This window comes from Hyposmocoma kahamanoa, unplaced genomic scaffold (assembly GCF_003589595.1).
Source record: "Hyposmocoma kahamanoa isolate Upper Pololo Valley unplaced genomic scaffold, ASM358959v1 93, whole genome shotgun sequence".
NCBI lineage: Eukaryota > Metazoa > Arthropoda > Insecta > Lepidoptera > Cosmopterigidae > Hyposmocoma > Hyposmocoma kahamanoa.
Genome location: NW_020654810.1, coordinates 9,811,188 through 9,837,046, shown reverse-complemented (window position 1 = coordinate 9,837,046; position 25,859 = coordinate 9,811,188). Strand labels below are relative to the sequence as shown.

General features: G+C 34.0%; 1 protein-coding gene across 1 annotated transcript in view; it reads right to left on the bottom strand.

Annotated features, from left to right (window-relative positions):
* Positions 1 to 20,504: 20,504 nt before the first annotated feature.
* LOC113237673 (sex peptide receptor-like) overlaps positions 20,505 to 25,859 on the bottom strand; it is a 28,134-nt gene continuing 22,779 nt past the window's right edge. Inside the window, exon 3 of the mRNA XM_026474282.1 lies at positions 20,505 to 20,712. Within this exon, the coding sequence (XP_026330067.1) occupies positions 20,549 to 20,712 (164 nt within the window). The 3' untranslated portion in view covers positions 20,505 to 20,548. The remainder of the gene's footprint in view (positions 20,713 to 25,859) is intronic.

Genomic DNA, 25,859 nt, shown 5'->3' with positions numbered 1-25,859 from the left:
AATTGCGAATCACAAATAACATAGATCAATTCGATTACAAGTAATTGCAAAGTGCAATTAATGGTTAATAGTAATTGCTTTTAAATTTAAATTAAATATTTTAGTGTATATAAATATCTGATTGAAACTTAATTGATTAACGCAAAACACTGCTCCATACTGTACTGTCTAATAAAATTTAAAAAATCTGAACGTATATCCGTTATCTACTAGTGAAGCAAAACTAAAAACTAAGAACTGGCTATTAATCTTAGACTACCACAAAACTGAACCGTTATTGTAGCAACTGAAAAAAATACATAAATAAATAATTATAAATTATATTTGGTAAAACAAAACAAATATTGTTAATCTAAAATTTCTAGCGAATGTTTAGTGTCCCTACATTTACATCACACATACCTTTCACAACACTACCTACCTACCTACCTACACACACACACACACACACACACACACACACGCACACACAGATAGAGGGAGAGAGAGAGAGAGAGAGAAAGACATGCACACACACACACACAGAGAGATCCACACAGAGTCGAATGTATAATACATATTTCATAGTTTACAATCTAATTTCATTATTAATAAATTATTAATTAAATTTTTATTTAAAACAATATAAAAATAATTTATTAATTAATTAATTATTTTTTGGAATATATTTATTTTAATATCTGGTTTTTTCTTTTAGATATTTAGCATCAGAATGTAGCTTTGCAGAATTCGAACACACATTCGGACGTGGTACATCTACCACAAGATAAATAGTCAAAGAAACTTGCCAAATTACATGCAATAAACTTCAAACTGAGTATGTACCACCGCTAAATGAAGAACATTTTATTAAAATAGCTGCTGGATTTGAAAGACATGCAAATTTCCCACATTCTTTGGGTGCAATAGACGGTAAACATATTCGCATAACCAAATCATCAGGCACTGGATCACTGTATCATAATTACAAGGGCTACTTTTCTATAGTGCTTTTGGCAGCTTGTGATGTAAACTGCTTATTTACGTTTATTGATGTTCTTCTGATTCGACAATATTTAAGGAGAGCAAATTATGTAAGAAAATTGAAGACGGCACTATTCGAATACCAGAACCCAGATGTGTTCCAAGACTTCCTAACGCCATAAGCTATTGTTTTATTGGTGACGAGGCTTTTGGGTTATCGAAACATATGCTACGCCCATATTGCGGAAATCAATTGGATTATGGTAAAATAATATTTCATTACAGGTTGTCAAGAGCAAGGCGTTGTATTGAATGCGCCTTTGGATTACTAACTAGTAAATTTCGAATATTTCAGTCTCCAATTCAAGTATCTGCTAATTTTGCTGAAATTATTGTCAAGACATGTTGTATATTGCACATCATTATAAAGAAGCGGGAAGAATTACACGTTCATGAGGTGTGTAACACATTTGAAAACACAGATAATATTATGGCTTCTTACAAAAATAATACTTACAAACTATTTTGTAAATCCTCAAGGATCGGTTCTATGGCAAGATTTAATGATATAAACATTTCTTTTTAAGTACTTACTCGAAAATAAAATTGTAATAAATTATTACCTATTTTGTTTTTTTCAGTTGCAGAGAAATTTTCAAAGTTGAGATTGCACTTTATGCTCACTTTTTCCCAGGCTTTCTACGCGGTTAGAGTACTCCTCGTAACTCAAATCCCAAATTGCACGATATTTTCTTATTTCCTCGATAAAACATTCGGTTTTCAATTCAAAACTCTCGTCTTGGTTTGCTTCCATTTTGCATTCGTGCGCAGGAAAGTCGGACGTGTGGACATAACGATACGAAGATCAAGACTGACACTGCGGGGACAGGGAGGGAGTGAACTTGCTTTACGAGTTGCGGTTGCCGGTTGCGGAAACTGGCAACCGGAGACAACCGGTACAAATTTGCAAGTTTCTAGTTGCAGCAATTAAGAATTTATTTAATCACCGATTTCGGCAATCGAAAACTGTAGTCGATTGCCGAAACTGTCAACTAAAGTTGCTACGTCTACGCAGTTTCTTGAAATTATATAAAAAACGTCATAAACAGCTAGTCGCGGATTGCCAGTTGCCGAAACTCGTTGATCAAAGTTGCTCCGTCTGCGGAGCGCCTAAAAGGTCTAGTTGTCGGTTACCGCAATTTTAAATAAACTTTCGAAATCCACGATCAAGACTGGCGCTGCGGGTGACGTGGAGGGAGTGAAGTTGCTTCACGAGTTGCGGTTGCCGGTTGCGGAAACTGGCAACTGGAGACGACCGGTACAAATTTGCAAGTTTCTAATTTCGGCAATTAAGAATTTATTTAACAACAAGCATAAACAGCTAGTTGTGGGTTGTCAGTTGCCGAAAGTTGATGATCAAAGTTGCTCCATATGCGCATCGCCTAAAATAGCTATGTTTTTAGCAAATTAGATGCCTCAAATTCCAAACAGTTCTATAACAAATGTATTTTTCCCAAAACATACAATTATACTTACTTATGAAGTTATACTATTACTAATATTGTAATAGTAAATATTACTAACAAACTGGTTAGTTTTCTACTCGTATTTGTGTTAGCGATGGGACGAGTTGTATTTTTTTCAACTGGAATAACTCAACTCGGTGTCTGACAGAGCAACCGCGAGTCACGAGTAACTCGAACCGACGACGATTCACCGAGTTGGGCACAATCTGCCGGCCGACCGCGACTCGAGCGTGATCCGAAAGTCGCCGAACCGACCGAGTGAGAACGAACAGCCGACACGCTGTATGAATGAAGTAGTCGGCTCGGCTGGAACCGGACTGAACTAGCTCGAGTTCACAAAAAGTAGCTCGAGTTAAATAACTCGACTCGCCCATCGCTAATCTTGTTATAAGATAATGAAAACCATATTGATCACGGTCTGGGTTTTCCGGGTGCCTCAGAAGTTTATTTTATTGCTTTGGTAATCATAGAATATACAATTTCCTAGTTAGAAACCAGGAAATCAATCTGGCGCACACCAATAGGAACGCAACAGGAATTGCAAACTTTTGCAATTTGATCATGTCAAAGACATAAAATGTGTATGTGGCAGTATGGACTTCGCTCTTTCTCTTCTCTTCAAATTGTGTCAGGCGAAGTGCTATGTTAACAAAAATAAATAAGTAATACAGTTAAAACCTATTGTTTTAATATTTTTGTAATATTAGTAGAGACTTTTACAGATCTTCATACCTTAGTATAGTAAGAACAAATAAAGTAACCCGGCCTACTTGACGCATCAATACCTACACATCACTCGAAGCGTAGCGTTGTCACATAATTAATTTAGTTGTACCTACAGGTGGTAAATATAATTTGATTTGGTGTTGTCGTGCTATATTGAAAGAACCTTTGTGAAATGCGGTACGTATATATTGATATTTTTAAACCAGCATTGCTATCTCGATGATGGCAGTAAGGTTACGAGATAGGAATTAAATTTGAGTTTGTATATAATATATGTAATGATTTATTTGTAAATAGATGTGGGCGTTTAAACCAAAAGCACGTAAAAAAGTTTGCTTTTTAAAATAAGCACATAAGCTCGCTTTTAAATTTAAGCGTAAGCGCTAACAACGTGCTTATGTTTCAAGTCCCGCCATCTATATTTCCTAAACAAATTAATTCATCAATGTGAATAATAATTTTATAAATAAAAACATAACTTGTGATTTACAAATAAACTTACTTATCTTAATACCTTTAGTGGTCTACTCTTGCTTTTCACTATCAACACAACGTTGCAAGCTTTTTTTAACATAAAACTTGCGCTTAAACGATTTTGTAAGCTTCAAACTAAAAAGCGTTTATGTGAAAAGCGTTTAAAAAAGCACAATTTTTAAAAAAGTACTACGGCTTAACCATAATAATAATAATTATAATTTATTTCTTTCCGACTTTAGATTTACAATAATAGTGTCAGGAATCTCCTTTTAAGCATAGCAATGCCTGTGTTAGGATACTTCGCTCTTTTACATCCATATCTGTACTACATCTAATAGATCTATCTAAATATTAATCTTATTTCTATATACAACAGTAATAGGTATTTAAACAGTTTTTAATAAGGAAGTTTTGTAGAGTATGTTAAGGTGTTTAGTGTAACGTTTAAAAATAAGCAGTTTTTCCCATCTCTATTTATAAATTAAAAGAAATTGACACAGAAAATTATTTTCGTCTATCACGATTTGTTTTAAAGGTTGATTGCTATCAAATATAATCGAAAATAACTTTAAATATCATGTGTCCACTGACTAAAATAATAATAACTCTCAAGAAATGAAACTATTTTTTTTCGGATCTAAAACACCTATATAATATCTAATATTAATGCATGACTTTACCATCTCAGTCAGCCGTGAACATGGAACCTGTAAAGGGTCCGTAACGTTAGTGTAATTGAAAAAACAAATATACACGATAGAGATCCAAAAAAATTTTTTCATTTCCTATGTATAACAATCGCGAAAAACTAAAAACTCGATAATATACACTATTCTGCATTTATTTGATTTCGGTGCATAAAAGTAGTTAAGACCAGCCAAAAGACTGAGAAAAGAAAAACGTGGTAACAATAATATATTAAACGTGCCAAACAACCACACTAATTACGTGATCTCACACTAGTACCATAAATAAATTTTGATTGTAGTGACCCTCCCTACCTACCCTACGTTATACGAGAAGGGTCTGAACAGGGACGTTTTCAGTCAGGTCCTAACCCCAGATTAGCCCGTTTGCAGAGACTTCATCCGGTTCTCAATGTACGCACAGCGCCCCCTATTGTCTAGATAGACACCGGAGCTGTCGGCACGCTCACTTCCCATTGCACATTGCACAAGTAACAGTTGCTACCGCTAAGCCGTTGACTCTAAATACCACTACTAAGTCTCCACATTGGTAGCGGAGCTATCGGCACGCTCACCTCCCGATGTCGTAGCGTCTCTCCATTTCCCAAACACCTACGCAGCTAGAAGTTCCGGAGGATCTCTAACTCATCCTCTATTAGCTCTCCGGGCTAGTTCCGGAGATCCCCGGAACTTTTATCTCGCGGATCGGTAGAAAGGCACATGAGTACCAGAGCAATGAAATTACTCATTGACTGGTTATATAATTATACAGTGTAATTATTAAGTTCATTTGTTTTAAATTTATATTACTAGTAACATTGGCTGTAAGATGTTTATAATATTAAACAAGGGATCCTAGCTATCGGAATAAATAACTTATTGCTATTATATTTTGTTGTTGTTATTTATTAACAGAAAATGTCTTACGAATACTTCCATGAACATAATTAACTCAATTTACTTGGCGCCACAAACACACAACCAGTGTATGTTTAGTGAAATGGAATGATTTGGGATCGCTCAATTTTTTTCATCATAAAATGTTTGATACGTCTACAAGAAATCAGACATTTTTGCTTCGCCTCCACCAAAGGGAATATAATGCACACAGATATTGATCTGGAGATTAGACGGGTAATTGTCGTATAATTTTTTTTTTATATTTCTTTTTCTTTTACATTAATCTTGAAGCAGAAATATTCTTTACACGAGTTTCATCCGGAGATTGCATCGCTATGCGATTAATATATCGCGTAGAAATTCTCGTAGAGAGCTTGTTCGTCCGCTGCAGACCGTCTATTTGCCTGGAGCTGTGAATGTTCAGGATTTGTATAGCAACCATGGAAGTTTCATGAACTGCAGCTGCGTCGCTTTCATTGTGATGCATTACATTACGATGAGAAAAATACATTGGATGAAGAAGTAGCTTTTAATGGATTGCTATATATATATGGATGGAAATTTTTTTATAGAAATGATAAGAGGTAAGATATGAGACAAATATGAATAAAATCAAAATGTTTGTAACCTCTCTATTCTAGTCTAGCCGCCATATGGTGGAAATTTGAAATGTCGTATGGGACATTGTCCCTTACGACAAAATGTCTCTTTAACAAAATGTCACTTACGACGTTCAAATTTCCACGGTGGATATTAAGGTAAGAATTTTGTTGATCGAATTTTATAATGTCGTAAGTGATGTTGTGTGTATGTATTATGTGTATAAAAAGTGGTTTATGTATGACATTTAAATTTTCTAACGCCGGTATAATTTATTTGAGAAAAAGCCACATAAAAATCACCATAAGCTTACAGTGTGCACCTCCAGATAGTGAGATAGAAGGAAAACTTATTACCTGGAACTTGCCTGCCTGGAAATGTTCCTGCGCCTCCTCACTATTGCTTATAGCCTGTATTCCACGAAGAGCGGCAAACTTTGCGAAAGATAGTATTATTTTGATACCAAGAGTACACACAACTTTGGCAAAAAGATACTAAAATTTGAACTATCATCTGCAGACGTTGCGTCAGGTATTTAATTAAGTAGGACTATATTTCATAAAATTAAAGTCGTGTAAAGCAAACAACTTCGTAGCACACTTTAGCAGTAAATCTCCTTCTAAAAGAGTTAACTTTACGTATTTCTGTTACCAAGCATTAATGTGAGCATTGCTACGTTCCTGTTTTGAAGGGTAAGCGTGCTGGTGAAATTACAGGCACATGGGACTTTTCAACTTATGTCTCAGAGTGATGGGCGCAATGACAGTCGCTCATATCTTTTCGACTTAAAGCGAAATGTGAGTGTCACTGCAACTGTTATGGACAGGCGTGTCGCTAACGCGGCATTTCCTGTTATTTTTCCCGTCATTTGATGACATAAGAAACGTAATCTTCATAATCATCTACCAATACCATATAAAAATACCTTTATTGTCTTTCACAAGGGAAACTTGTACTTATACATTATATTATATACTTATGGTCCCCACATGTTACTGAAGACAGTTTCGTTTTGTGATGGTCTGGTGTCCATACAAGGATTAACCTGTGTTATAGACTACCAGGTTCTCATCCTTTCACCTCTATAGCAGACGTAAGAAAGATGGGCATAAGACAAAAGGACACCTATCTTTTTGTCTTATGCTACGCCGTTGTATAATACTTTTATAACATACGTGTATCATAAATGTTAAAGTATGTACATTATTTTTATTTATTTTGCCTAACCATTTCAGCATGAACACATACAACAACTTCATATGTATATGTATACCTAACGCAGAATTTTACATTCATACCGTGGAGTCTCACTCACCCACGTATTCGCTATACACGCATTCTTTCATATCTAATTCTCAACATTCAAATGCATAAACCTACATTCTTACATACAAGGTATTCATATACAAATAGGAAAATATACATGTCGGAGCCAGTTGTGACTTCAAACGTGGTGTAACGAAGTTCCGTTTGTTGTTTACGGGATGTGCTTTGCAAACGGTTAAATCTTAGCTAATATTATTAAGTGTAGTTTTCTAATTATTACTAGAGAAACAACTTACTAAGCTATCTACGAATCACATTAACTAGTTCGATCATAGTTTTCTTTGTTTACAAAATTGTTACGACAGTTTGACAACACAAACTGGATGAGGTCGCAAAGGGGTGGCACTGATTTTGTTAGAATCGGTTCAGTTCATTTAGCCATGTGATGTGGTATGACATGACAGTCATTGGCAGGGTTGCCATGTGAAAATAAGGAGTGAAATCATTGACCTGTGAACAAAAAGTTGATGGTCAATGTATTTTTATTTTTCTGTGAGAGGTACTTGGGAAGTGAACAAGCATGGCCGGTTTCTATGAATTTACCGCGTGAAATTTAAAAATCCGTTATATGATGATCCGTTTTCTGCACTTTCAAAGTAATTATTGTGAAAAATGGATAAATAAATTATTTGCAATCAAGTGACGTTATTATTTCACCACCGGCTGAGCGAATGTATAAAGAAGGTTGAATAGGTAAATTATCAAATGATTCCTAACAAAATCAGGATGTTTCCCTTAATGTCTTCCTTACGATGTTAATACGACATACACTATTTATTTCTATTTCTTATTTGTTTATTTATTCATGGAAAACCAGTAGCTTTAAACATTTAATAAAAACAGGGAAAGAAACATAAAGTCAATTACAGGTTTCCACCTATAGCTTCAGACAAATCAAGCACGAGCATTAAAGAAACGAAAATTACAGGTGTTTTTTTTTCACATTTGGCGGGTTCGATTCCTGGTTCAAACAGGCGATTATTTAAAAATCTTTGAATACAATGTTCTTAAGTCAAATTGTTTTTAATATCAAAATGAAGTCTTCTTTCACTAACATTTTCTATTTACAGTATTTAAGGTACTTTTCCGCCGTGTGCCATAGCCGTGGGATACCCTATATATTCACACACGTTTAGCCTTATTCAAATGCAAAATACTTACCAGAACCAGTAATAAGACTTTTAGCTATTCTGAATTTCTTTCTTCGTAGTATACAATGAAATCATGAAAGGTTTTGCACAAATAACAAGTCATTATGTGCCTACTGCTTTGTTTTCGCGAATCTATTCATTATTTTTTTCCGCTTACCTTTGTTACTATTTGCCTGTGAGCAGCGTAGTTTTTCAACGTAGTTTAGAGCAAGTTAGTTTTTTCTAACGTAGTTCTAGTCAATTATTTCTTAAACGCACTATCATCGTAAGTGAATAATTGTTTAATTAAATTAATATCTTTCTTCTTCTTATCGTGTCGATACTTCTTTTATTTTAAGAGTATATTGACTTTGGATAGTGTGTTGGCTGCTTAGTATCTTTGAAATGCTTTTAAAGGCTTACATTCATTTATAAGCCTTTAAAGGCGTTTTAAAGCGTGTCGGAAGCCGCCCGGTCCTGTGTAGACCAAAGCAAGACGGCCTCTCTCGCGCGCCCGGGATCTCGTTTAAGTTTAAATAAAAGCTAAATAAATAGAGCGTATTTTGCCATGACGGAGGATACATAAAGTATGAAACAAATGTGGCAGGACCCGGTAAATCTGGGAAATAAACCGAAACTTAATAGTTGGCATAAATTGTAACGACTTTGGACCTTTCCGTCTGGTGAACTTACAATACACATACACTTGATGCAAATATATGTATATAAACTTCGTTTTCTACTTTTCCTATAAATAAAACATACATGCGACGTTTTTATGAAAAGTTTGGCGGAGTGACAACTGGATTATTGGAATTCGGTTGTAAAAATGATTTTGTCTTCCTGATAAACGAGATGCATTTTAATAGTGGTTTTCCTTATACATGTAAACAACGTCGCAGAAATATGTGACTTGATAAAACCTATAAGAATAAATTATTTCATATAATGTATTTTTTTACAATAGGGAAGTAAGTAGTTGTAAAACTTTTGTGTTACCGTCATTGAAGTAATTTATGACTTCGAAGAGGGCTGACCCTACTCTAAAACATGATGGATATGACCACTTTATCAAAACGAACCTTGCATTTACGATCTAAACAAAAGGATTATTTCGTCTTATATTCTGTCTCTTTATTTGCAATTTTGTACACGTGCTGGTATTTTACTCTGATGTAGCCTGGTTTAATGGCAATATTATGTTATTTTAATTTTATTATACATCAAAGTTTCTATAGCGTTTTTATACATTTTTATGCACATTAGTTTTCTAAAAATTGGTATTTCCAACATTCTACTTCAAAATGGATTCCGTTTTTTTTTTGTTTCTGTTGTAGTGAATTCATGCGCGTAAATATTTTCATCTACAAATTTGAAACCTTCAAAAATAACATTTTGACGACCTCGGTGGCTCAGTATGGGCACTATATGACGAGCCCGATTCCTGGTTAAACCAATTTGGGAAGAATTCTGGTGTGGGTATTCAATGTGAGGTTTTTTCAGAAATTCAAACATTATTTTATCCAATTTTGACCATAAATTAATTAATTGAATTATATTAAATTATATCACTATATTTATACTTTGTAATGTTAATTGTTGTGACATAAATTTTTATATTGGTTTAAATATATTTCGTAATTGTAATACTTAATGACACAACTTGTATACGGGATTAATAATTAGTTAAGTTATTATCATTGTAATACCCTTACAGGGTTGATGTGCTGGAATACTATTATGTAACACTTGTGTTAATCTACATGAAACAATGAACAAATGAATTAAAAGTTATGCATTTCTTTGCGTTAGTGCCCACAATGCAGGGAATTCCATATTTCCATTCCCTATTGTTCATTATTATTTTTCTCTAAAGCAATAATAGTTAAGGTAAAAAATAAAACAAAATGATAATTGCGTAACAATAATTTATTATAATTTAATATAAAATATTAAATTACTACATTATACTCGGTCATTGATAAATTCACTTTCTTTATTACTCATGTATAAACTAAGCTCTATGCAAGGTATTTATGAAGTCGAACTCTGCACTGCAAAAGGAACTCAAAAAATGTAGTAGACTGTTGAAAATTGTTGAAGAAACGTTATCCTCATACATAAAACTTGTATCTACTAACCCGAGCTTCTGTATGAATTGAAAAATATGGAATGATAGACATTTTAAAAGCATATTTACAAAAGTTATACAACAAAAAGTTGTTAATTTTGATGTCCAGTAATATGTCCAGTGTAATCCCTTGGTCTAAACTTTACGTTTTGAATAAACTTTGGTCCGAACTACATTTTAATTTAATACATGTATTAAAATTCTATAAGATTTCACTGTATGTCTCATTTGTAGGTATGTACACAATGTAAACCGTCAAAAACAGTCAACAACACGTCAAGCCATACGTTTTTATTCGAATATCGCCTCCATTTTGCCGTTTATAACATGTTAATAAATACAGAGCGTTAGGTAGTTTTCTACAAACCTTAAAATGGTTGCTTATCATAGCAAAGAAATATGAAAAAATCGTCATCAAAATTCTTACATTCTCAAGTCACCTGCAACCAATTTAACTTTGTATAGAAAAGGAGAGTTCGAATGTCAACTTTATCAACGGTTAAAAGGCGAATTGATGCGTCACTTGAGACATTTTGGGCGATATTGAGTTATATACATCATTGGAATCAACTATTTTTTCCGCGTCTATTGATCTATGTTTCACGTCAATTGAACTTTTTTGGCGTTTAATTCCATCGCGAATTCGGGGGTCATTTTCTACATCATAGTGTCAAGCGACATAATTTTCTCAGTTTTTTTATCTAATAAGCTCATAATTTATATTCAGGTCTATTCACCCCTTTCTCATATTGTTTTTTTTTTTTTTTCGGAAAACATCTTTTTGTCCTATCTCACCTACTCCAGTGTTAATTACGACTGTACGGTAAAGCATTTTGCTTCATAAATATTTTATAACGTATATTTGAATTGTTTTACCTTGAACCGATATTAGATTCGACGTCTCTTGAAGCCTTTTACTTTAAACAGTTTCGGAAAACTATGTCGCTTCAGTTATTTCTCCCTGTTCAATATCTTGATTTTTGGTGGGTTTAAGCAATTTTCTTAGTGTTAAATAAATAGTCGAAACGGCGCTTGACCCTTTTTACCTTTTTGACCTGTTTTTCCCAAATTATAAAAATTTATCGTTATATTTGTAACGAGCGCTATACCCCACCTACGGTGGGGTCGGGCTCGGCCTGCGGCACATGGTCGGTTTCAGATTACGGGGTGCGCTTATGCTCTTCGTTAGCAAAGTGATTAAGTACTGTGGGCGCTTGATGAGGAGGTTCCAGATTCGATCTCTGATTTGAACCAAAACAATATTTTTAATTGGTTCTAGTCAGGGTGTTCTGGGTATTGCCTTCAGAATTATCGTTACTCTGGTACTCATAGTACAGGAAAGTCCCTACTTTGAAATCAGAAATTTGGAGTGATTATCTGGCATTTTTTCCTTAAACTTCTCTTTTTGGCATAGCTTCCAAGAAAAAAGAATCTAACAGAGAGACGGTCGAGATACAACAACGCTATAAGTATCTTATTTCCACTACATCGGGAATGTAAGACATACGCCTTACATTGTGAACAATAGTGAAATCTTGTACCGTAATAGAGTCTCCGTATACTACCTACGTAAGGTGGCATGCGGACGCTTCGGGCTTCGCCCTCCGCTCGCTTCGCACCTCGGCCTAAAAAAAGTAAAAAGTAAATTTCGATTGCAAATTATTATTAAACACCCATAGAGATCCCCACATTTTCAGCTGAATTAGAGCAGATTTCCATCTGCCGCCAAAAAGTTTGTATGGCAGCCATATTAAAAAATAGCGAAAAATAAATTTTGACCGCAAATTATTATTAAACACCCATAAACTCCCCTACATGCCGATTTTCAATCGAATTAGAGCAAATTTTCATCTGCCGCCAAAAAACTCTTCTATGGCAGCCATATTGAAAAATGGCGAAAAACCAATTTTGATCACAAATTATTATCAAGCACTCTTAGCCAATTTTCAAAGGAATCTGAGTTTTTTTTTTCTGCCGCCAACGAACGCTTCTATGACGGCCATATTTGAAAATGGCGAAAAACAAAATTTGAACACAAATTATTATCCGGCATTTCTAGTGGCCTTCACATGCCAATTTTCAATCGAATCAAAGCAAATCTCTTTCGGCAGCTATTTTTAAAGAAAAAAACACTTATGTGGCAGCCATATTAAAAAATGGCGAAAAGAAATAATTAACCCCAAATTATGATTAAGGACTCCTAGAGATCCTCGCATGCCAATTTTCAGCCGAAATCGCCATCTTGAATTTTTTTAACCCAGGCAGTTGACCAGTGTTACCCTCTATGACATTCCTTCGAGCACCTTCTACCTATCTCTAATAGTTTCCGTGATAGGAAGCTTTGAAGTTTGTAAGGCGGCCATCTTGTTTATTTGAATTTCGAACATTTTTTACTTCCCGCGGAAATTGACCAGGGTCATAAAAATGCACAAAAATCTCTCCCCCGCATATGTTATAGTTTTTGCAGGCCGTTGATCACTCGTTTACATTTTCCACTGTCAGGTCTTCTCATATTTGATTCTTTGCTTTGGAGCCTATCCGCGTACAACGGTATAAATATCTTTTTTGCACCATATCGGGAAGTATGCGTTCTATTTTTCTGTGTCAGGATTTGTAGCTTTATATATATAATGTCTTTGTAATTGAAATAAAAATGAATTGAGTACAAAAATAATATTTTATTTATCTTGTATTGTACGAACTAAATTCTATAACAGTATTTAAACTATTTTGGTTATTCTAAAATCGAATACTAAAATCGAATAACTCAAAGAATAAAACGTATAACAATAAAAAAACACTCTTGTGTCTTTTCTATTTCAGCTGTCTTTTTAATTACTTTTCTTTTTACTACACAAATACATCGTTGCCGTCGATTCATTTTGCCACACACCAGTTTTTATAAATCTTCTACATAAGCCTTTTAGCCGTATCCCATGACAGCTTTACTTTTTAACTTTAGTTATTTTTCCTTAAACAAATTGGAAACAAATTGTGACCTGTGTGTATTTTTACCTTGATTAGTATTTGCTCCTTCTTACCGTTAAATCCTTCTGCCTTTATCAGAAAATAATGCAATATGGCTCAAGACTCAGTGAAAAATACTCCCTTATCTACGAAATCGAAATGCATCAAACAATAGAATCATACACATATTTTAATATACATATATAAGTTTCACCACTTTGTACAGTGATTTTTTTTTTCAACAAGAAAATTTCAAAGTGCTCTCCTGTAAAGTTACCAAAATGTTGCTTAAATCATGTCGCCTGTTAACCGTCGATATCAAAATTGTATTCTGTTGGCGATGCCTAATAACCCCTCTAAAAGTTTGTACGCTACTACCTAAATACCCTGTATTGTAGAGGCTTGTTCGAACAATCTTCTAGCGTTCAAGTTTCGAGTTCAAATGAATTTTATTTATTCGTATTTCATCATCACAATCATTTCGGGAAACTCTCAAAACGCGAAAACGCTACCTCAAATTCAACCTTAAAGCTCTAAGATAAACTTTTAATTGATGCAAAAAACTCACGAGGGAGGAAATTATATTCTGAATAAGAACATATACAAAGCTCACTATACAATTTTCGACTGGCATAATGGTAACCGGTCGTAACTGGTCGAATGGCATAAACTACAATGCTTGACACTACTCGCCGAAAATTGCCCAGCGTACGCTAGACGTACAGCGGGCCTACCACAACCTCTTAAAACAATGTTACCTTAACCTTACATTGACTTTTCGTACCATGACGCACTTAAAGTACCCAAGCAGCACACCCATATCTAAATATATACTAAAAGATATCTAATAGAATTTAATTCGATTGAATATTTTAAGAGTTCAAATTCCCTCAAGAAGGTTTCTAGACAATTTAAAGTAAAAGTGGGCACAACTTTATTAGTAGATCACAAGAGTGCTTTGAAAAACTATCTGTAGGTAGTGTTAAGAGTGATTCTTATCTTTTTTCTCAAGTAACCCTTCTAGAATGCTTCAAGACCATTTATAGAAAGTAGACAGTTTTTAGATAATTTATAGTCTATGATAGTAGTAGAAGTAAGACGCAATTCTCTTAATACTAATAGATTTCAAGTTGAATGACTTACAAAATATAAACTATCAAAATTGCATCATGGCGAAATTTGATATAATATTTCTGACTTTTTCGCGCAATACTTAATCGGTTAGAATGCGCGAATTGATGTGCGACTTTAAATACATTGTGAAAAGTGATGTAAAACCTGTCATAAAAGTAATGCGCTCGCTTAATTTTAAATATTTATGTATAAAATATAAACTTAATAAAAATATAGTTATCGATATTCGGTTTTAAATATTTATAGAAAGCTTAAATATACAAAATAACTCACAAAACAAACCATTTCCAAGAAGTTCTTTCACAAACCAGTTTCAAGAAGTTTCAAAACACTGTTGGAAGCATTTTGTCGATAGCTTTATCTATAGAAAAACTTTAGAATACGAAAAGATTATTTTTACTTGCTTTATGTACTTGATCTTGTAGAAGAGTATTCACTCCTATGAAACTTTTATTATTGTCTACAAAACGCGATGTTTCTAAGCCATTTTTTCTTTTGAATTTTTATTTAATAGTGAGCGTATTTTGCAATAAAAATCTTTTCAAAACACTAGGTCAAAAAAATAATTTAAAATATAAAATTTAATGTAAAATTATGACAGCGACTTCTATATGCTCCTTAGTGACACTAACAGTTGACACTAGACTATAATTCCGAATTCACAACGTCAAATCAATCAAGACTCAGCTTGTTTTATTTATTTTTCGTATGAAAATGCGGAAAAATATTTGAAAGCAACTTAATTTTAATAGGTTTTATTATTACATACTTTTCTTTTTTAACAGTTAAAATTCTCTAAATGTAAATAATAACATTAAGTACTTAAACATTATACTACGATAAAGATACGATTCGGAACATCAAAAAAGAAAAAGATGGCATTATATACTATAAATAGCGTTATTTCTTTCCTATTTTTAGTAAGGAATAGACAATGTTGGGAAATCATTCGTTCTTTGAATCACTTCAGCAATAATAAATTACTTGGTTGACAGGTTTGTCATGGTACGAATATGAGTAATATTATAATAAGCTTACTTTAAGCTTACATTAAAATAACATTGTTTTTGGAAAGGTTATGGTAGGCCCCCAGGAAAGGAATGGTATTTCGTGCAGGAGGCTCAAAAATTTGGGCTTATATTTTATTAATTTTTTTACACACACATTCATAGCCCCGCACTAGGGAAACCCTGTATCGCAGGTGCCGAAGACACGCACATAGACAACCACAATTTACACCCAAAATCACGGAAGAAATAAATGTAGGCCATACAAATATTTCTCCCGACCAGGAATCGAACCCGAGACCTTTGCATGGCAGACATATAAAATAATATCATAGGTTCACGTTTAATTATAAAGTGAAAGTGTTGATTTAATAATCCTTACACGCTCCCGAACACGTAATTCGACTTTTATAAATACTCGTATCGTTTAGTAAACCAGTTTCAAAATTGCATAATAGTTTTTTATCAATCAAACATTGTTTAAGCTTAGCGCATTAAATACTGAAAACGCAAGGTGGCTTATTCCTTTTTTCGGTGGCAGATGAACAGCAGAATTTGTACAATCAACCGGGCAATCGAATCATGTGTCCGGGAATGTATATTAAAAAAACTTACAATAGGTTAGTTCATGTTTTAATGTTACAACACATGTTGTGGCTATTATTTGTTTATCCATAAGAGACATAAGAGATAGAATATAATGATCTAAGTGCAGGAAGAATTATGTGCTTCGAATATTAAAATTACTAAATCCACAATATTATAATAGTTATTCATAACATCAAACATTATGTACCTGTAGATACAAGTAAATGTATTAATATCTAATAAATACTTACTTCACCATTAATATTTCATTTTATAAATCGGCTTTTAAAACTACTCGAGCCTAAACTATAAGTACTCAGGTGCTTAAATCAACGCTTAGGCATGTTATTTACAAAGCTAAAAAGGATGTATTATGGTACATTAATTTAAATTAAAAACTACTTTTGACTCTTAACTTTCGTCTTTATTATAATAATATTAAGAACTGATCATTCTGTTCGCTTGTATTGTAGAGTAATCAAATGTTAGCGTGATGTGACTAGAAATAGCTACATACTACGAAATGCATTACAAATTTATATACAAATTGTTCTAGTTTTCACACTTTAATCATAATTATATGCATTTTCGTGTTGCCTTACTTGTGTTTGAAGGATCTCGTGCCGTCCCGTCCTGTCTGTGGGCGCCGGGCCTTAATCGTTTTGTTTATGACTAAAATAAGTGCACATTTGACCTCCATCTGAACTAATATAAAGTGAAGTCGATGATGGAACATGCACATCTATATATGATTCCTAATCAATCTCGTCTTGTAAAAGCCCAAGGCATAGACAGCGTTCAGGGAACAAATCTGCAGGCAGGAATTCCGTTCCGCGTGACCGATGGCCATATAAATGTGAAAGTCTAACGCTTCCTGCAAATCTTAGATATATATCCACAATAATGGAACTCTAGCCTACGTCGAATCCCCCGATGGTAGAAAAAGGATAGCAAAATGATTCCATGATTAGTATAAAACATATTATTAGTAAATGTTTAGTAACAATATGCCTCTAAATTTTTATTTTTGCGCTAGGCGCTACGACTAAAAACTCGTTAAAAACCAAATACAAAGATACGACGCAAGCACATAGAAAAATTCGTGAGATCCGCTGGTTCGTTCAGTGGCTTAGTTGGTATCGCGTCTGACACGGTATGCTAGAAGACGTCGGTTCGAATCCGGCCGGATCGAATGAATTTTTTCTGAGTGTTCGATCTTTGTATTAATAATTATAACAAAATCTCTCGTTTAGGAAAACGAGTAGAACAACATTGTGATGTAACCTTTGAAAAATGTGTGAAGTCTCCGACCTGGATTGAGCCATCGGGGCGGATTATATATAGCCTAAACCCATTCCTTAAGGCGAGTCACCGGAGGAGAAGCAAAAAAATCTGTTTTGCTATATCAAATGTAAATCATTTGATATAACAAAACAGATTTTTTTGCTTATTTTTTTTATTTTTGCTGGTATTTACTACTGAGTAACGGTCTTACAAAAAATATGCGATACACCGAAGGACATTATCTAAAGAATGTGCTAATTTGTTCCAGGATATATTGTACTTCACCCGATCATATAAAATCCAGAAAACAGATTAAAGTCTAAAACGAATTATTTAAGAATAAAAAGTCTAACTTTGCACATATTTTTTATATGGACATATTTTTCTTTAAGTACTACAGCCGTCTGTCGCCATCAGTCCTTATCGATGTTGGATCTGTATCAAATTTTCTCCTCATGTATTTTATCCATTGACTTACAATTATATGGACGTCGGGTCCGCGCTAGAAAGTGTCCGAACTTATAGGGCGTTAAAATCGTATACAGAGCGTCATTCACGCTTTAGTCTTCGTTTGTTCCTTCTGACAGCGAAGCAAGCAAAATTAGACAGTACTGCAATGACATTACAATTTAAATTCAACGTTTAAGCTTTTTCATATTCCTTTATACGTCACTACGTTTAAATAGGTTGACTTGGGACATTCTTTTCGTGGTTTTTGTATTAGACCCGTCGTCCATTTATTTGTAAGTCAATGATTTTATCCATATTAATTTTCCGCGCGAGTTGCATGACGCGAGAGGCGGTCCCCCGCACCTCACCTCCTAAAAAGTAGGCTCTCCATGAAATACCTCGCCTTAAAAAGACCCGTTCCCAGCAGCAAAACGTATAATGGATTTATTATGATGAGCATATGTACGTTTCAGTGTATACTTAAATAAGTGTAAAACTATAAACTATTATATAGTTTGTACTATATATAGCTAATTGAAACTAGTATATAGTGCCTTGTGGTGATATTGGATATAACAACTAACTAAATAAGTTTAAAATTAAGTACTCCAAACACGTTGAACGAACTTACAATTAAGTTGAGAAACATATTATCTGACGCCCCTGTTATACCAAGTATAATTGCCATAAATACAGTAAACTCATGCACTCCTGGGAAACTCCACTTTCATGTTTATAACTAACTTGTATTACGCGATAATCTACGTTATCTTCACTTAATGGAACTCAGTAAACTTCCTTAATTGAGTCATCCAGACCCCGCATCCTTTCTTTAAAACGCAGATCTGCGGGTATTGTCAAGTTGTATCGTACCTACTTGATTGATGCAGAAAGGGCAACCACTTTCTGTTTTTTTGGTCTGTTAAACGACACGATTACATCATTGATCTTAATAATAACCTACTGTACATATGAGAAAATAGCAAAATGCTGACGTATACAAGATAAAAAGGAAATTTTTTGAATGATTATTACTAGAATACAACTGGAGCTTCAATTGATATACAATTATAAAATTATTATCAATCTGTAGATTGCTGATTTATAGATTGTATTGCACTCTCGATAATAAAATGAGAAATTCCAGAATTATTTTTTAATAAACTGACAAAATAGGAAATGAAACCATTAATTGCGAATATTTATTTTATCGAACAGACCAACGTTCTCCTTACAGGACCCATGGTAATGAGTGATGAATGGTATTGGTTATGTATATTAATAGACACCAGCGTATTCTGAACTCATAGTTATAAAAATATTGGTTTACCTACTACACGGGCTGTCTTTACAATAGAAATTGTAGAACAGTCAGAAAAAATCGACTTCTCTGAACAGAGGTTAAGACCTGCCCTTGTCGTCTTTTTACCAAAGAAAGACGGTCTAATTTTGAATCTCAGTCAGTGTAGTCAGTCAGTCGGCTGGTCAAACGCAGAGCCTGGACAAGACAACGACCTTACTTTATTTTATCAAAGAACTTATTCCACTTAATACTAAACACAATTTGTAAATCACTTAGAAAATCAAATTTAAAAAATAAAAGGAAATTATAAAAATTAAATTAAATATTAACGAGCAATACTGTAGTCTCATGTCTGCTTGGGATTTTTTATTGGAGGAAATACTGAATCCCAAGCTGGTGATATAGAGAAATCATCTCCCTGTCAAATTACGATTTTTTTTTTAATTTCAATGATGAATTACAGAATACATAAAAAAGAATTTCCAAATTCGTCGCTTTAATATACAGTCGTGCGTAATTTCATCCTTATTCTATACCAATTAATCTCCAAGATGGTAATAAAATTTTCCGCAAAAACTTAACGCTAAAACTCTTCCCAAAACAACAATTTTTATTAAAGTGCCTGTGATAAATCAGGGAAGAAGTGAACAAATCCAATTCCACAATGTAATTCATCTTGTAAGCCAGAACACGAATGTCCGCAGTTAAATAAAGTATGTTTGTCTCGTTTACATAAGAATTTGAAGTTATTTCCCCTTTCCGAATGGTATGCAAGATCAAACGCCGTATTTGGCAATACCAAAAACGGTAGGTATTTTTCGTTACTTCGAAATATTGTTAAAGTTATCATTTACGTAATCTTTGAACGTTTGAAAACCCAAACAGGGGAAAATAGCCAACAAAAGATAAATGTCTACACAATGATGAACAGGAAATTTGTATGCAAAGTGCGGCTTGCTAGACGCCATGATAAATGTAGCCACCTTCACGGCTGTCAAAGAACTAAATAGATTTCGTGGTACATATTTACATTGTATTAAATTTCACTATCGTTTAACCACATTTACAAAGCAGCTTGGTCTTCCAGAAAATCCTATAGATATAACTAGATTAATTCAGAAACTTCATACTATTATTTACTAACTTTATAAAAGTTAGAACTGATCTAAACATAGCTCGAATACGAGTTTAGGTAGAACACCTAAGAGAAATTACTCAATTTACATCATCAAATCATTGAGTGGCATTGCAGTTTACTTAGATTGCTTAGTACTTACACATTAGCATACACTGTAAAAGTTTATTTGATATTCACAGATACACTACCGAAGTAGCAGGTACTCGGGAATGCTACGTATTTGCAGATGTGAGAGGTTGAGCGTCTCCACGCGTTGGAAATGGCAGAACCTTACGAGCCAGCCTGGTAAACGTGGAGCGGAACTGGCGGGACATACTGCAGTACAACACGAAGTTTACTGCTGATCCCACCAAGGCCATCAGATCCATCACTTCACCTGCAAGAACGATCACATATTAGGTCTATACTTTATCGGTCTTTTTCATTAGATGGGTACATTACAAAGTTTTAATTATATTTTCAGATCGTAAAGCGCATTATCTACTTAAACGAGAAGGAGAAAATCTGTGACTCAAGTGAAAAGTCAAAAAACCCAACTTTACAGGAGACGCGAAAAACAGATAAAGCTTAATAAAATTAAGCGTTAAGTGTTTTTCGCGTTTACTTGTATACTTGCCTTTTTTACTTTACCCCTTTTCACTAGAGCCACAGAAAAATAGTTTTCAACAACCAATACAATTAAATTGATATCTCCACGCCGCTTAGTCAAACATCAGTTTGTTAACCTTGGTTATTCATTATATTAAAAAAGTTATGACACCGTGTATGGAAAAATTTTGTAAGGGAGTTAGGTAAACAATTTCTATTCTTTACCTAACTCATACAATTACAAACAAATGAGCACGACAACAACTGACAATCAACTAACATCAATTATTATTATATTTGTTAATCATTAATAGGACCCAGTTCTCTCAATATGTATCCGCACAACTTATTGTCTGTCGCTATAAGTAACCTACTCCAGCTCCTCCTCTTTAGTAACTTAATTACGTAACTTTGTGTGCGTGTATATCGTCGTACAAGATGTAATTAAGTTCAATAGGAAACTTATTACTTAGCAACTTTCATTAATTGATATTTTTTTCCCCTAGTCTAATGAATGGTAGTATGTTAGCTGTTTGTAGCCTTGCGTAGTTTGCCATGGTGTGGTATATCGTGAATGTTTTACTGCTTATAACTGTACTAAGATTATGTGGTGGTGAATTTATCGGTTAGATTTATAGACAGAACAATAAATTGTTATTTCTTTCTAAATTTGAAATTATAACTAATCATTGTCAAGATTTCATAGTGTTTCAAATTATGAATGTGTGACGTCGCCAAAACGACTGCGAGTCTGATGGTAATCGAGGCATTTTTTCTTCCCTAGATTTATCCAACAGGCTTACAAAATGAAAAAACTTTCATTTTCTTTAATTTCAGTTCTTACAGATGGCACTACGGCAAAAAAATCGCAACAAGCACATAAAGAAATTCATAAGATCTGCTGGCTCGATCCGTAGCTCAGTTAGTAGAGTGATAACCACGTTGGGGCAACAGACACTGGTTCATTTGCCCCAATGTCCTATCGGATCGAAGGAATTTCTTCTTCGTGTTTCTTTATGCTTGTGCGATCTTTGTATCAATAATAATAACAAACTAGTGTAGTATTATAATTAATAATACAAAGGTCCAACACTTAGTAAAAAATTATTCGATCGGGCTGGATTCCAATTAACGTCTTCTAGCAAACCGTGCCAGACGCTATGCCAGCTAAGCCACGGCACAAACCAGCGGACCTTACGAATTTTTCTAGGTGCTTGTTGCAGATCTTTGTTTTGGTTTTTCAATGACTTTTTTGTCGTAGCGCCATCTGTGAGAAATCTATTTCTTCAATAAATAATGAATATCATGCTGGTAAAACGTCCTGACTTTAATAACTTTAATAAATACACTTAATTAATGCAATATTTTCGCGAAAAAATAGATGAAGATCATGGTAGTAAAACATCATTATATCCAATAAAAATAATATATTTATCCAAGTTTTTTCTCCGAACTAGAAAACAAAGTGTAATTTCATCAAATAAAAGGTAGTATTACAAGCCAGATGTACCATTATTTTTACGTTGGCAGAGAAAGTTAACCCTATTAAAGATTCCCCAGATAATCCACAACATGCCATATTTGTGGCGTACCTGTATCGTTATGTTACAAAAACAAGACTAGATTGGCTACGTGTTTTGCATTTTGCTAGCTATTAAATTGTTCCAGTGCAATGCAAATAATCGTAAAGTTAGCTCTGAATGTTGGCCAACACAAGATTTAATTTCAAGTTTGGAATTACTTTGTTTCCTGTTATTAACAAACTCCTTTAAACTCTAAATTAGATTTTTAGAAGTCACGTATTGTGAAATTACACACGTGCGGAATGAAGTTTATCCTATCGCTAAAACACATTAATGACGATCATCACGTCAAATGGTGTATTTATTACAGACAAATTTAGGTGTTAAAACTTCCAAACAAATTTTGGCGCTCACCATGTTCAGACAATCCATGTATTTGCGCAATTCACACCCTCTCACCATTTGCCCGTGCGCAATTGCTTCACGTGGCGCAGCACGTGAATGTACAAACTCATCTACGCGTTTGTGTTCATTCTGCTCAGTTTTCAAACAAGGAACATACGTCCGGGCGCATGATTAAATAGATTTTGTTTTTAAATACAAAGAGTTCACCTTAAGAACGTTTACGATTTTTTTGTAGATTTGTTTAAAAACGTATATGTTAATTTTACACGTTATACACGTTTTATTATAAAAAGTTCATTAGTTGACTAAGTAATATTATAGTAAAAGATTCCATAAAAACATTCGATTCCGGGCTACTACTTAATTGTTATAGAACATGTTACCTACTGTCATGTTAATTTGCAATTGTAATATTCATATTTTATTGACCTTGAATTGTTAGTTTAAAATTACGTAAAAGATTGTAGCTGATACCGAGAAACTATGAAGTTATTTTTGCGCGCATGGCCAATAGGAGCCATCTTTTCTCGGGAGTGTTTTAAAAGGTTAAGTGACGTGGAATGGCATTCTGTTATGATTTTCGATCAAATCGAAGAATTATTTGGACTCATAGACGTGATGATGGGTAAAATGTAAAAATTAGTAATAAACGCTTAAATAATTGGAACCTAGAGCCTAACCTAACTCAGAGCTTTAAATTTCAAATATCTGATGGGCACTGCCACCGCGCCGGTCAACATGAGGCATAAGTTGACAAGTACCATGGGCCTGTAATTTCACCAGCACCCTTACCCTGTCAAATCGAAACGCAGAAATTCTCATTTTACTGCTTGGTGGCAGAAATAGATAAGGTGCCAGTGCTTCCTTGGATGAATTCTTTTACGAGAAGCTCTACTGCTTCTATATCATTCGCTTCATTTTCAATCATATCGTTGCCTTGCTATTAAAATGTTTCAAAATCCACTTTTTCTGCTTATAATGTGCAGAAAAATTCGATACATTACCTGTCAAAACATTATATATGTCCACTGTGATTACAAAGAAATATAATAAGATAAATTTCAAAACGTAACATTTGCATATTACCAAATCGAATTCCTTCCCTCTCCTATAAAATTTTAAATAGTATAACACAAGAAGATTTTGATAGTAGATAATGCAACGATATATTATGTAGATATGTTTTGACATATTGTTTGTTCGCTTATTTTGCCAAATAACAACACCTTCACTGTAAAGCATCCTTGCTAACTTTACGTAGCAGTAGAGCTCCTTGTGAAACCGTTCATCCAGGGAAGTACTGCCACCTTACCTATTTCTGCCGCCAAGCAGTAATGTGAGCCTTACTTTAAGAGATTAACATTCTTACACTGTCGTCATAGTACACTTATGAAAATATTATTTATGTTAAGAAAAATATTAATTTTTTCACAACAAGGAATAAAAATAAACTAGCTGTTCTTGACAACCGTCTTCATAAAATCTCAAATACGTTTAAGGGACAATGTACCTATACGCTTCTATAAAAAGATTCAGATTGATATTCAAAATTTGCCATTAACGAGGTTTAAAACTATTGTGAAACAAAAACTCTGTCCTAAAAGTTATTACACAACTTCTGCGTGATGGATGACAAAAATCCGTGGTAGTGACCCGTTTAGCTCTTTCAAATGTTCTCGACCTAAGATGTTTAAATTAAATATTGTAATGATAAATGTATTCAAATGACTATTTCCAAATAGCAAACCCTAGAGTTTTTTGCTCATTCTTCTCAGGGGAATCTGCCTTGCGAATGAGCAGTAGAGTTTAATCAGCATGACGATTTCAAGTGTAATTTGCTTATCTTTGAAATAAAGATTATTTGACTTTGACTTTGACTGCCTTTCGGTTTTGCTGGGTAAGGGTCCTGGTTGCTGGCTGGGTAATTAAACGTACATGAGACTCGTCAACTTATGTCTCAGGGTGATGGTGCATTGGAAGTGCCTCTTTGCGATTTAAAGCTCTGACTACAACTGCTGTGGACAGACATGTCGTTTACAAACTGGTACACGTGTTGCTCGTACCGTCACGTAGTATTATGAAAAAATTAAAAAACCACAAATTGTATTTCATATATAGACACCTTTTATATAAAATAATTCACATAGTAATTAGATTATTGAATAAATTTATCGTTGTTACTATCTTTTGTCGTTATCAAAATATACTTATAAAGGGGATTCATTTCATAATAGGTATTTACAAGGCAATATAATACAAGATAAAACTTATTGTAAAAATTTAAATACTCCCAAATTGTTGCCAGCTTTCTGGGCACGATACCCGAGGATATTGTAATTCGTATAATTATAAATACTCGTTTAGCGGCACAAACGACAAGTTTTTCGGAATCCATTTCCATATATCTTTATACAGATTCCTCGATCGAGAAATGAAAGTCAATAGAGTGAAGCTGTGAGTGGCCTTAATTATAAACATCTATCCATTTGACTTCAGGCGATCGGAATTACGCCACATGGATGGCCACGTGATGTTCAGCTTTAATTCGTTAAAAACATTTTTCACAGGACTCGCTCTTAAAAAGGATGATGGTGACAGAGCACGAAATACAAACCCTTAATAAATTGCAATTCAATAAGCGTGAGAATTCATATATTTGTACCTTCGCTGACACCGGAATACTTTTATAAACCTTATCATTTTAAAACAAATACCGCTCTTCTCTATAACTACATAAAAAATACTCAGCAGTTTATTGTAGAAACTTTAATGCATAGGAAATGCGTTGTAATAAAGTTCCAGATAAGGACACAAATTTAATTACATTACAGCACATGCAAGTCCAAGGATAACGAATCCGCAAGAATCCCTAAATAGGACAAATGATATTGACGGGTTCAGTAACACTGAATGAAAATTTCTAACATCCGCTGGTTACTATTCCTGGAGAAGGTGATGACCTTTGAAATAAAGATTATTTGACTTTGACTTTGACTGCCTTTCGGTT